The 14,714-nt window shown below is 38.8% G+C and overlaps 1 protein-coding gene across 1 annotated transcript in view; it reads left to right on the top strand.

Moving 5' to 3' along the window:
- Window positions 1-9,219, top strand: part of wus (TM2 and DnaJ domain-containing protein wurst) — a 73,790-nt gene extending 64,571 nt beyond the window's left edge. Inside the window, exon 5 of the mRNA XM_067134968.2 lies at window positions 5,268-9,219. Within this exon, the coding sequence (XP_066991069.2) occupies window positions 5,268-5,474 (207 nt within the window). The 3' untranslated portion in view covers window positions 5,475-9,219. The remainder of the gene's footprint in view (window positions 1-5,267) is intronic.
- The last annotated feature ends 5,495 nt before the right edge of the window (window positions 9,220-14,714 follow it).

Genomic DNA, 14,714 nt, shown 5'->3' with positions numbered 1-14,714 from the left:
GACATCCCAGAACATGCCCCCAATTAGCAAGGGTAACATTACCCACCAATGAAGTGATGCCAGGGTATAGCGAAAGCGCAACTGGAAGGGACTTTTGAGGAAGAAAGTGGAGTAGTGGAATCCAGATTGACAGCTACCAAATGTGGACTTCACTTGGCCAGGATGCTCATCCTGTTAAGATTTCACAATACGACATCATGGAACTAACAGATACCCAGCAGGACCAACCTCCAGAACATGTGAATCAGTAGATTGTGTTCATACCAGCAATCACCAGCAGACGACTATGACACTCAAGCGCCTAAAACTAGGGAGACAGACGAATGGTTCCAGGGGGTGATATATGATGCCGGAAGACACCTAGAGGCATACCAGTTCAAGGAGCTTGAGAGGCTGATCATAGATTTCCAGGACATCTTCACGATAACAGGAGGACCAACAGGATTTTCCTTCACAACACCAGCAATGTGATCCCGATTTAGGAGCCCTCAGACATTGATCATATTCGAGTGACATGGAACGGCATGGAATGATTGAAGAGTCCAACAGTCTGTGTTCATTCCCTCTAGTAGTTGTAAAGAAGAAGAATGGTGAACCCCACCTGTGCATCGATTGTTGGAAGCTGAATGATGTCACCAAAAAAGAACTGCTTTCCGTTACGCCCAGTGGCCCACACCTTGCGCATCTTATTTGATGTCCAGTAATGTTCAACTCTGGACCTGAAATTGAGATATTGGCAGGTTTATTGTTATATTTTGTTACAGTGGAAGCCATTTCTTTTCGGTCTCAACTTAAATAACTATCAGATTATTGTTATAGATGATTGGCAGGTGGTGCTGCACCTGAAGGACAAGGAGAAGTCTTTTTCTACTAGCCAGGGGTTGTGGTAGTTCACTGTTATGCACTTCAGACTATGTAATGCACCTGCAACGTTTGAGCATCTGATTGAGTCCATGCTGAGAGGGCTCACGCAAGACGCATGCCTGGTGTACCAGATAACATCATCGTGGTAGGACACACATTCTAGAAACACCTGGAAAACCTCCAGAAAACATTCCAGAGACTACAAAGTGCTCACTAGAGGGGAAGTACAGACTATTGCAGCAGGAGATACACTACCTAGGCCATTACCAAGACATAGCCACTGAAAAGCTAAAAGCCTGTGCTGAAAATTAAGTGAGAGTAGAGGAGTTTCCTCGGCCCATGTACTGACTACACGAGGTTCATTGCTGGATCCAACATCTCAAAGTCATTCTCACAACTAACTGAGGAGATGTTGGTCCTGTACTTAGTACCCATCTTGTGTTATCCCAAGCCTGGAGAGAAGTTCACTGCCAATATTGACACCAGCATTGAGGGGATCGGTGGAGTTTGTCACAGATCCAGGCAGGAGAGGGATAGGTGATAGCGAATTACAGTAAGAATTAATCCGAGGCTGCATGACCCTCCTGCAAACTTCTGGCCATCATGAAGATGCTAGAACACCTCCGTAAATACCTGTACGGTCAGCAGTTTCATCTGGGCACTGACCATTCCACCTTGATGTAGCTCCTGAATTTTAGAAATGTAAAGGGGAACTGCTCGGTGGGTGCAATGTCTCCAGTATTATGACTTCACTGCAACTGGGAAGGAAACATTGCAATGCAGATGCCCTGTTCAGATCATGTGCTGAGGATTGCATCCGTTGTCAGAAGGTTGAGAGACAGGCCATAGAGGATGTCCACGTCCAGCTGTGAGGGGTGTGTCAACAGAAGTCTGGGATTGCACTGCCCTGAGGAGAAAACTGCTTGGGAACGATGACGACATAGCAGAAATCCTATAAGAAGTCAAGTTGATACAGTAACCAGCATAAAATAACATTGTTGAACATAGCCCAACGTACAAGGTATACTGGGCACAGTGGAAGTCCTGGAGGTCAATGATGATTTGTTGGCGCTTATGTGGGAATCAGCCAACAACAAGAAGACACAACAAAAGCCCAAAAGCTTATTATGTCAGCAAGGTCACTCAGGTGGTAATTCCGAGGGTCAAAAGGATGTAAGTGATGGCTGAGTTACACAGAGGCACCACTGCAAGCCAGCTTGGGGTCAGTAAGACCTTGGATCAAATCCAGTAATGTTTCTACTAGGTGCACCTGAGGACAGATGTTGAATGTTGGTACCAAATATGCGACACTAGTGCAGCAAGCCAATGCCCGTGTACACATAGTAGGGGCCAGATGCAACTGTACAACAGAGTACCCTTCAGGAGGATATCCATCAACATCGCTGGATCATTTCCCGAATCATATGCCGGAAATTGCTACCTGCTTCTAGCCTGGGGCTATTTCACCAACTGGCCTAAGGTCCATACCATCCTCAGTCAAGAAACATCATCTGTAGCAGATGTCCCGGTGAAGAACTTCTTCTGTTGCTTTGGTGTCCCCAGGGAGCTGCAGAGTGACCAGGGCCAGAACTTCTAATGAATACTGATAAAGGAAATTCTGCTGCATTTCGGTGCACACAAGACCTGAACGACACCTGTCCACCTGCAGTTGGATGGCATGGAACATCTGAGGAAGGTGGTGTCGGTGCATCAGGGGGACTGGGTGACCTTCTTCCTGATGGCCTACTGTGCCACAGAATGACAGTCATGACACCTGCCAGCATGGTCTTCGGAGGAGAGCTTTGTCTTCCATGTGTCTTGATGTTTGAAACAGCACCGTAACAAAAACAACCAACAACAAATTACACATGTGAATATATTCAATGACACCTGAAGGTGGTCAGTTAGAGCTAGCCTCATACTACTTGAACAAGTCATGGATCAAAATTTAAAGTTACATCTATCTAATATATAAAGAGAAACTGAGTTTGTTTATATGTAATGGATAATCTCAGAAACTACTGGACTAGTTTGGAAATTTCTTTCACTGTTTGAAAGATAATATCATTTTGGGTAACATAGCCATCCAGGATATCAAAGGGTTCCCACGAGAACTGTGATTTTCAGAAAAATGACAGCAATAATAAATCTCCAAGTTTGTACGTTTGCCTGTATGTGTGTTTTCATGTTAAAGAACTACTTGACTGATGGAACTCAAGTTTGGCAAGCACATAGCTGTTACCTTTGGTTACTTACTACCATGCTATCTTTTAAGTGGGCTGTGTAGCGAAAGAAAATGTGAAGCAAGTGAGAGGAAAATGTACAGTTGAGACCCTTAAACTTGAAAATGCTAGTTAACCAGTTTGTCTTATTGAACAGTGGAGACCACCATGTTTTCCAGAAAAAGGTTCATATGAATTTTCTTCGTATCTCTTTTTGAGAAAGAAATGCTTTGCTCTGTTTTGGCACATGCTTTATCCTTGGTCTCTTTGTCTTGGTTTCTTTCAAGTAAAAGCTCAAATTTTGCAAGTATACAACTGGAACCTTTGGTTAACATATAAGCTACTTACTATTACAGTGTATTTTAAGGGAGCCCTGCAGGGAAATAAAATGTGAAGTAAGTCATAGGAAAATGTATGCCTGGGACCCTTAAAAGTGTATATCTTGCCTAAACGGTGAGTCCTATTAAATAATGGAGTCAGCGGGTGTACTTAAAATTCTATTTCCTAGAACAAACTTTTGTAAGCATTTGCTTTGTAATTCTGACAGTATTGCAGAAAAATATGTTTTTCTGTGTTTTACTACCACACTATCTCTTAAGTGGGCCATGTAGGAAGGAATTAGGCAGGGGGGCTGCCATTACAATGAAAATTCCATAACCCAGTCTTCACATGAGAAACGATGTGTGGTGACTTCCCCGTCGTGTTTCTGGGGTAATGCTAAGAGCTATGAAATTTAATAAAATCTTACTCACAATGTGTACACTACTTCATCTAGAATTCTGTAGCAAAGCACAGGTACATCACCTATTAGTAAATAAAAGGTAGAAAATTACTTGTTCAACAAAGTAGAAAATGGTAGCTTGGTACAAAGCTATATGACTAGACATGAGACTGGGAGGCACACAAGCCTCAAAAATGAAAGTGTTACATAAAGAGGCGAGTTTAACAATTCCACATTGGTCATGAAAGGAAAACACTATAATAGAAAATCCCAACAAACCTAGAATTAACTGTCTGATAATAATGAAAGGGATAATTTAATAATTTTAAGGAGAAGTCTTTCTCCGTAGCTTAACTCACTGAGCCATCCCTTGTATGTCTGGTCATCATGGTGACTATAACACAAATGCCTAGGTTCAAAACTTTCATATAAATACACAGAGTTGCAAGTAACTGAATAAAAGTAATCAAATTAATTGTAACAAATACTTCTTTAGTCGTTTTTACTTGTAGTCATTAATTTTCACAAAATTACAAAATGTCATTTTTACTCGCAATTTACTTTAAATAAGACTGTAACTCATTACGTTCTAGTAATCTATATACATCGCAATGAGAGTTTGCCACCTTTGGGGCCCTAGACTTTTTTAAGGCATCACACAAAAGGCAAAGCTATAATGCACACTTGTTCATTCACTCACACCTTGTTAAGGTTGCTGGCTGATATTCAGATAGTCATGTAATACAACTTTGTGAGTTTGCTTGTTGTTGTTAAGGGAACAGGGAAAAGTATGTTATGACGAAGGGGTTGAGGAATTTCCACTCCCCTATATGAATGTGAAATGCAGGCTTTGCTTGGAAGCAATCATACTGGAAGTTCCAAAGTATAACATTTAGTCTCACTTGGTGATAATAGCCACTTAATGTCTGTATGCTAAAAAACCACAAATGAAGTAATGTCTTTTTCCTTGCAAATTTTAGTATCAATCCACCCATGTAAAAAAAATTCCAGTGATTTCCTAAAGTCTGGTGTTCTGTGAAGTAATTGTAATGTTACTGATTACGTATTGAAAGCGTAATTTGTAATCGTAATGAAGTACAATATTTCTGATGTAACAGTTCAGCCCAGTTACTTTTAATTTGTTTTCCCATCACTGTATATATATTTACTATGAAACTATGAATCTACTGTATATGTGTAAAGGCAAATAATTAACTTTCCAGAGTTCAATAGCTGTACATACTTTACTAGATCAATTAGAAGGTCGTATGCTTGTGTATAATTCTGTTATAGCAGTAGAAAATAGAGGATACTCTCCTTACTGTATATTTAGCTTTGTTTCAGTCTGCTTACCCATAAATATACAGAAGATACCTCCTTTTATCTCTCTATTGATTTAACTTATAATGTTCTGTCTTGTAACTTGTTTCATAAGTGTAATTCTTTTCTGCTTATTTCAGGTATTAAACTTATCAAGTAGTGCTACCCAAGCTGAAATTACATCAAAATGGCGGGCTTTATCTCGTGAGTTTCATCCAGATAAAGTTAAAGATCCAGAGAAAAAACTTGCCGCTCAAGAGAAGTTTATGGAAATCCAACAGGCCTATGAAATTCTTTCCAATATTAAAGCAAAAAGAAAAAGTAGAAACAAAAGATATAATCCATAGTATTATTTTATATATTTTGTGAATTATTTATGGTGTGAATGTAAGTTAATAGGCTGCACAGACATTCTCATATGTACAACATATGATACCTAAGCATAGGGACCTACTGTATTTGTAAATGAATAATTCTATTTTTTTTAAATAACTGTTTATTAGAATTAACTATGAAATCCAGTATTTTTATATCAGTGATTGCTTGAGTACAAATGAAGCAAGAATTATGTAATTTACAAGGTGCTCTAGTGAATCTTCCTCACATATAAAAATCACAATAATGTGAGGTGTTAATACTGTATTTCCTCGTGTATTTTCCCCATTATTTTTTTCCAAAATTTTGGACGAAAAAATGTAGAGAGAGGAAATGGTGAGCAGCGGTGAGTGGAGGTATTTATGACAATTATGGGGAGGTGGCTTCTCGGAAGCCCTCCAGTATAAAAAGCATATGGATGGAACATACTAATACCCTGGAGCTAATTTTTGTGCAGTGACTACATAATTCAATAATAACTTGAAAATTATTTTTTAAGGTTCACAGTTTTCGGGTGATATCAGCCATTTCTTTGCTCTTATTAAGTAATTTTTGTTCTAGTAATGGCCAAATGCGATACATAAACCTAAGAGATTTGGTTAAATAAAATTTTTTTTTAAGACGGAAAAAGTGAGCAGAGCAATTCCACTGTAGCAAGCTGGGAGCCAGCCGGCATAATTACCATGACTGATAGAAGAAAAGGAACAAGGAACAGCAAGCATTATGAGTTTTGTTATAGTGGAAGCCATTTCTTTTTAGTTTCAGCTTGGTTAACCATTAATGGTTAGGTTCATCAGTCTATCGAAACTAATTTATGATTACAACTTATAAATTTCATTTTTGGTTCCATATTGATAACAATATTTATACCACATTATCTATAAAATACCACTTTGTGAAAGCAGAAATCCATGTTCTTGCCACTGACATATAATAAATCAATGAAATTCCACAACTTTGTCCGTATAGCCTTTTGTGAGCTGCTGGGAAAGACTTGTTATTCTCATTGGTTCAGTTGGTATATCTCATAAAACAAGTAGTCCCATCCTTGGGTGGCTTCAAATTCCTGATCAGAGATTCTGCAACCGATTGAGTTCAATGAGCGGTTATGGTCGTGGAGCTGTGAGCTTGCATTCGGGAGATAGTGAGTTTAAATCCCACCATCAGCAGCCCTCAAGTTAGTTTTCCATGGTTTCCCATTTTTACACCTGGCAAATGCTGGGGCTGTACCTTAACACGTTGACTGCCAGGACACACAGCAAGAAATGGCCCGGTGGCCAAAGCATTTTTTTCTATGCATGTAGTAAATAAGCAGTAAAGCAAAATTCAAAATTATATTTCACTTAAGTGTTCAATGTAGTACGAAATACAATAAAAATTCCCAGCACCCCGAGGTACTGCTGTGGCTCCACAGAAAAGTTCACTGCATGGTTTTGCGTAGACGGCCAGAGCGGTACAGTCTAGTGGTACTAGAAGCTTGCATTGCTTGATAGTACACATTGTAGATAACAGAGCATGCCACGATTATTTTTTACTAGCACTTAAGGCTACAATCGCAATTCACTCATTCTTTTACAGTAGGATGTGTGTGAAATACTTGCGAGATATTTCTAAGTTATTTTACCAGTGAATGGAGAGGTTAGTTATAAAAATGAAACTGTTTTCTTCTCGAACTTGGAAGATAATTACGCTAGCCCTTCAGTATGAGAATTCTGGTAAGTAGTGTCCATGTCAAACTGATCTATTACATTTTGCAACACAAAAAACTCTTCACCAAATTAAATTTGAAATACATTTATTTCCTATTTACTCCTTGCCACATGCTCAATGGTAATGTAAAATGTTGCTATGTTGTCAATGAATGTTGTCAATTTAGAAAATGCAAATACGCTCATGTTTACGCTATATTTACTGCGATAAGCGTAGAAATCAGCTCAGGTATTGGTGCAACAATTTGGAAGGAATCAATGTGGCCTATTGATTAGATAAGCATAAGCTTGGGTGATAATGGGAAATCACAGAAAACCATAACCAGGTTTCCCGACAGTAGGATTCAAACCCACAATCTTCAAAATCTTGAGCTTGTGAGTTACCTAACCCGACACACCTAAGCGCATGCCTAAACTGATTGGACAAATATGTGTTGCCAATAAAAGGAGGTTGGATTAATAAAAAATAAAGACTATATTTTGGAAACCAAGAATGCCAGTATTTGCTCCGAGGCCATAGTGGTACGTTAGCATAGCGAATTCAACAGCTCAGTGGTCCGCCGGCCCGGCAGATAAAGTCATATAGCAACACCTGTTAGCGGTACTTTGTACTGCCGTGGCCTCATGAGAGACTCACTCAGCAGTACAATGCACCGCTCTGACAGCCAGCATGTTAATTAAGGCCATGGCTGCTACCTTCCCAATCCAAGCTCTTTCCCACCCTTACCTCACCAAAAACCTTTAGATGTTTTAATGCAAAGTTAAACCACTAGTAAAAAGAGAAAAGATATTCTATGTTTTTCATGACATCCCATGACTTCAACTGGGTCATTTCATGGCATACATTGCTTCCTAGCTTGTTAATGCTGTGTAGCAATTCTCTCTCAATGTTTTGAAACTTTCCAAATTTGGGTCCGCAAAACAATCATTTAGTCACTGGAGCTTTCACTAATTTATCTTTTTGTTGACATTAATAACGAACCAATGTGGTAGTTGCACGAAATTATCACCCTGCTGCAGGTACACCATCTCTCTTCGTCAAAGTTATCACTTGAGTTTGAATCCAGCCGTATAACTAATGTATTTCCCGGGTATTATCACTTCTCATTCACTGATATGTTTAAAACTGTACACTTTCCAAGCAGGGTCATAAATAACTCAGGAGGGTTGTTATAATCAGAGATAAGCAGGTCAGGTAGGCTGTTAGTGATTAAGAAGTGGTATTTCATGTGTTACCACTGTTGTGAGTGCAAGGGTGGTAAGGGTGAACAAACTTACGCACAACCGCAACTTACAAGTTGCAAATTTTTATAATACCATTATCCATCCATGAAAATCAGAGATAGGGATATTACACAAGGAAATTATATTTATGAAAAGTTACTTTGGAACAGTGGATGAGGAAAATATGCCAGTAAAGATGGGAATTTTAATTGTGATATATCTTGGAAGTAGAAAAGCAGAAACCACTGTTGTTCATCGTTCTCATAATGGATTGTGTTTTTGTTTATCTTTGTAGTTTAAGCAGTTTTCTCCAGTTTTGTCTGATGTTATTCTAGAATTGGACAGCACTTTTTAAAAGATTTCTATTGCATTGTTTTTAATGATAATTTTATATTAGCTACTGAAGAGAAATTTTAATCATGTACATTATATTGTTATATCTGTGGAATTTTTTGTTGTTGTTTTTATTATTGTTGTTGTCAGTGCAGGGGAGTAGAGTGAATATAAATGAAGTCTCAGAAAGCAGTCACACCAAAGAAATATTGAAAAATCATCCTAATGATATTGACAATACTGTACTTACAATATTATACATTGCTAAAAATATACATTATCATTTTTTATTCAATGAGAGAGAGTTGTAATTACATAATTATATAGTGCATTCTTTGAGCCTCCCTGTTGCTGTTTGCAAACATCATTCTCTAGTAGTTCTCTGATTTAACTCTTTGATCTCCTCATATGATCAAATAGTTTCGCTAGATAAACTACAATATGCAGCAAAATAAAGTTAGTGAAATTACATTAATAATGTTATTGATTTTATGTCCCACCGACTACTTTTACAGTTTTTGGAGACAGGTGTTGAGATACTGCTGGAATTTTGTCCTGCAGGAGTTCTTTAACATGCCAGTGAATCTACCGATATGAGACACCATGAGCATCTTCAAATACCACCAGACTGAACCAGGATTGAACATACCAAGTTGGGCTCAGCAGGCCAGCACTCTACTGTCTAAGCCAGAGGTATTCCAATGTTTTTTTTTGTTGACCCCCTGTGAGTGAGGGACGCAGATGAAGAATACACCCACGGTATCCCCTGCCTGTCAAAAGGGGCAACCAAGGGATGATCAAATTAGAACCATGAAACTACTTGTGATTAGTACCACCACACGAGGAACGCCCTGGGTCGCTTTAACTTGCGCGTAGTATCACTATGTTGGGTACTAAATAGGTTTGTGATTACAGTTGAACCTCGTTTCTGCATAATTCGTATTTGTATGTAATTTCCTTTAGGTCCCAGCAAAATGTAATTTAAAAGTGTGTTAATTAAACCTTATTTATACGTAATCCATTTATACGTATTAAGTGTCAGTGAAATATAAGTGTGTTCTGCGTAATTGTAATGAGCACGTACTTTTTTAAAAGAAACTACCGTATTTACGAAGTTTCCTCTTTGTCGGCGTAGGCGGAAGTAGAGCGGTCGGATTTCGGTGCTGAAACAGAACACAAAGAGTTTCGCTGAGTGACATTGTTGATCCTTACTTACTGGTGGCTTAACAAAAGCCAACCGAGCGAGTCGCCTTCACTCTCTATCTCGCTCCTCCTCTACCTTCGTTGTTTTTTACCTTTTCACTGCCGCCAGAGAGATACATTACAAGCAAAGTAGGCGGTTTCGGTGCGGAAACAAAATACAGTAAATTTGAATATGAGGATTTCTTTCATGGGAACAACAGAGAAATAAAATGTCCACGGTGCCGGTATTTGGTGTTTACTGTTGAACAGTAGTTTTGTCATACAGTTGCTTTTAATTAGCCATGGAGAAGAGAAAAGGGAAAAGTTATACCCTACAAGAAAAAGTAAAATTTATACGAGAAGTGGACGCTAGTCCACGCAAAACAAAAATTGAAATTGCTTCAGACTTAGGGATTGCTTATACCACGCTATGTACAGTCATCAGTAAAAGAAACGCTATTTTGGATGAGTTCTTGAGAAACTGGGTTCAAAATCAGCAAAGCGCAGCCGTCAGCCAGAAGGAAGGTAGGTAGATTTGGAGAATGCACTTTTCACATGTTTCCAGCAAAAGCGGGCTGCAGCTCTACCAATTAGCGGCGACATGCTAAGGCAAAGGCGATAGATTTAGCTAAAATGATGAGTATCACTGCTGATTTCAAGGCTTCATCAGGATAGTTGCAAGGATTTAAAGATCTTCATGGAATCACAAGGAGAACAATTTGCGGTGACTTAAAAGCTATGGACGACGTCACGGTGCAACACTGGAAAGGAGAGGTTCTGACGGGTATCGTAAGCGATTATCAGCCTCCAAACATCCACAGTTGTGATGCGACCGGCCTATTCTACAATCTCCTTCCTAATAAAAAATTAGTTAAAAAAGATGACCCATGTCATGGAGGGAAGAAAAGTAAAATTCATGCAACAGTACTTCTCGCCACCAATGCAGATGGATCTGACAAACTTCCTCCACTTGTGATAGGAAAATCGAAGAATCCGAGGTGTTTTAAGGGTGCAAAAACAAAACCTACGGATTTGAATCTAACAGAAATTCTTATCTATGCTTCTAATGGAACATTGGTTGACAAAACTGGACATTAAAATGAAAAATTAACAGAAGAAGACCCTACTTCTTATGGATCGATGTGCAACAATCCACCTCAAATCTTTCTGGAGAATGTCAGAATGTCCGAGTGGAACTTTTCCGTCCTAACTGTACGAGTGTTCTACAACCGCTTGATTTGGGCATTATAGAAAATTGCTGATTCAGCATGTAATAACACTGAGTGATGCAGGAAATGAACCTCTCTCCATTAATTTGCTACAAGCCATGGACTTTATTTCAGCTGCCTGGAAGCAGGTGTCATCCTCCACAATCAGCAACTGTTTCCGCAAAGCTTGTGTCTTACTAGAAGAGGCTGCCTCTAATGATGATTATGAGGACGAAGTTTTGACTGGCAATGAGCTAATGCTACCGGAGGGTGGAGAATTCGATACTTTTGTTCATTCAAAGTAATAAACTTCATGGTTGGGTTCCGTATTGAGTTAAGACTTAACTTAAAAATGAGTACAAAATTTTATTGTTCCACCTTCTCAATACTTAAAATCATTTAATGTTTATCAAAACATTACAATATGATAATATCAGGTACTGTTTCGGTCCGTTTTCTTGGACTATCATCAGCCTAGCCAAAATTACAAGGAAAAGATATAATCTAAAAATGAAGTGATGTGGATGAACAAGGGGATGGGATGGAATGACATGCAAAAGTAAAAACCTTATACACGTGTTACAATAAATATGACCAGAATATGTTAAAATTAACAGATAAATAAAAGTGTGATGTTGTATAAAATCACTTGATGACAAAGTCTTAGGTTGACGATTGAACTTGTGTTGCACACTTAAATTCGAGTGAAGTCTTATGTAAGTTCTTATGTTGCTGGAAGGTTCTAAAAGCGAGTTCCACAATTCCCTCTGTGCAATTGACCTCGATGTTAGGCCCATTTAAACAACAAACATCAATCAATTAATCAACTTTTTGGTTGGCGTAGCCCCAAAATCCAGTCGTTTTACCTTGGTATCCCCAAAGTATGAGTATTGCGATTATAGACCTACCAGAAATAGCAAATGATTGTTGGTGGATGCTAAATACTATTACCTATAATCATCATCTCATCATCATCCGCAGCTTATCCCGCTTGCTCAGGGTCTTTGCATGCACTGGGACACGAGAGAGTTGTCGCCGGGGATTTAACGTCGTATGCCCTTCCTGACACCAGGGAATTTTTAACTGAAAATCTCGCGTCAGCGGCACCAGGAATCAAACCATGGTCGCCAGGATGACAGGCAAGCAGCTAAGCCACTACACCACCCTGTTCCTCAATAATAACAATAATGTAATGTATATATATCGTTACTGGGCAAAGGAATCCTCGTAACTCCTTCGGAGTAAAGTTTACAGAAGAAGCCCAAAAGTGAGCGGTGAGCAATGGCCGAAGGACTGCTCCTGGCGGCATTTTTATTGCTTAATGATCGCCCAATTATTGGACCATTGGAGTCTTCTGTTTCCTTCTCAGGCAACGCAGCAAGCCTTCACAAGACAGATGGAGGAACGTGATTTTCTCATGAATGGAATTACGAGCTTTTCATTGTCTAGCGTCAGTATATTTATGAGTGTAATTAATTATTAATGCAACAATTACTATTGTGCTATATATATTGCTACTAAAAAAATTGAAGTGAATGAGTGGATTTTGAAACAAAAAAAATTAAAAAGAGCAATGCATCATTAGTACACATTTTTACATACCTAGTCAGTGAGGGTTAAAAACTGACACATATTTTAGATTGAATAATCGGTGGACAAAAACACTAAATCAAAACAACATGTTATTGAATATGAGCAGCTTCAACTCTTTTCTGAACTGTTCGGTGAAAACAGTTAGAAGCTACTATAAATTTGCATACCCCTTGAGACGACCCTGCTTACCCCTAATGGTACGCATATTGCACTTTGAACACCACTGGTCTAAGCTACTCGCTGAAATTACGAACATGCTCTGAACATCAAGATATGGAACGTCATTATATCATGCAAAGTGATGGTGGCAACACATATCTAATTTATGTTCAAAATTGTTAGGTATGGGGATCCACCTATTCAGTACAAGAAATAGTGATAATTACAAAGTCATCACATATTCATTTTTATTTGGGACCAGTTTTGGCAATAGAGTATGCCATCATCAGCCTAGGAATTAAGACAAAGACATGGGACATAGAGTACATTACATTTCTTAAAATTATTAACAATACTTTGTTAAATGTACGTGCTGAATTACTTTACATATGTAAAAGGGTTTTTTAATATGAAAATTGAATACAGAAAGGTATACACCAAAATATTTGTACAGTTAAAATTACAACAGTGGGATGAGTTTTCTTCCCATTGTAAGACCAGTATGGGTCGTAGCTACTGAAAATGAAAAATGAAAACCTACAACCTGTATTCCAGTCATTGACCGGGTCAGGGATGGAATGAATGAAGCAGATATAGGCTATTAGTACGATGGGGTCGCCACTCCCAAAGTGCTTTATTAATGACTGATAGATGCTATGAAATGAGAATGGAGAGTGTTGCTGGTATGAAAGATGACAGGGAAAACCGGAGTACCTGGAGAAAAACCTGTCCCGCCTCCACTTTGTCCAGCACAAATCTCACATGGAGTGACCGGGATTTGAACCACGGTATCCAGCGGTGAGAGGCCGACGTGCTGCCGTCTGAGCCACGGAGGCTCTCTTCGTAGCTACTATGTAGTCATAATGATATATATGAAATTGAGTTTCTTACTTCAGTAATAACATTAGCAGTCATTGTAGATAGGCTGATGGACTAGTTACAACAACCAGTTGTTTACTTAAATTTCCTCATGGATGTTCAATAATTATTCAACTTGGATATAGCAATGTGTGAAGTTTAAATAAATGTCTTATACGGCTAAAATATAGTAAGGCTTCTGTGTCACAGGTTATTATATCCAAAAGGCTTCAGTAAACAAAAAGAATAAGTCCATTGTATAGCTTGGTCTGCGTGTCCGCAGGTGTTAACTACTTTCCCGTTCTTGTTGTATATGTAAAATTTGGTTTATCTATTTCTTGATGTAAATTTTTAAACATTTGTAATCAATATAGATATGCTCATGAGCTAATTGCTACAGCCTCTTTGCTGGCAGGACCTAGTGTTTACAGTGCACTATGTCTTCTGGTATAGGCTAGAGCAATTTTGTTACTTTCATAGATCTGTCTCAGTCTTATCCTTGGCTTGACAATATGAAAGTGACTGAGGTATGAGCGATGCTAGTAATGCCAATCCGTATGCAGCCAGTCCCTGCTATGAATGGTGTGAAAATGTTGCTCATAGGGTCGGTTGGTGCATGCATTTCAGTGGGCTTGGCAGACTGATATGTAATAGCAACTCTGGCTCGGTGAGGAAAGCAACGGGAAACTACCTCACTCCTCATTTCCCTAGTACGTCTCTTCAGTGATGCCTAGGCTATCTATGACAGCTGATGGCAGAGCTGTTGAGGATCCCACGAGGGGCATCGCTGACGGACTGAACATACATACATTATTCAAATGAAAGAAGTTCTTCATAAATGTGCACTAATTAAAATTTCTGAGGCATTCATTTTGGACGTAACATTGTATGGATTTTGTATAAAAATCTCTTATATAAATAAAATCTGATGATATGACACAGTATC

Source organism: Anabrus simplex, chromosome 1, assembly GCF_040414725.1.
Source record: "Anabrus simplex isolate iqAnaSimp1 chromosome 1, ASM4041472v1, whole genome shotgun sequence".
Taxonomy (NCBI): Eukaryota; Metazoa; Arthropoda; class Insecta; order Orthoptera; family Tettigoniidae; genus Anabrus; species Anabrus simplex.
Note: the sequence above shows the minus strand (reverse complement) of the source record. Positions and strands in the feature narration are given on the sequence as shown.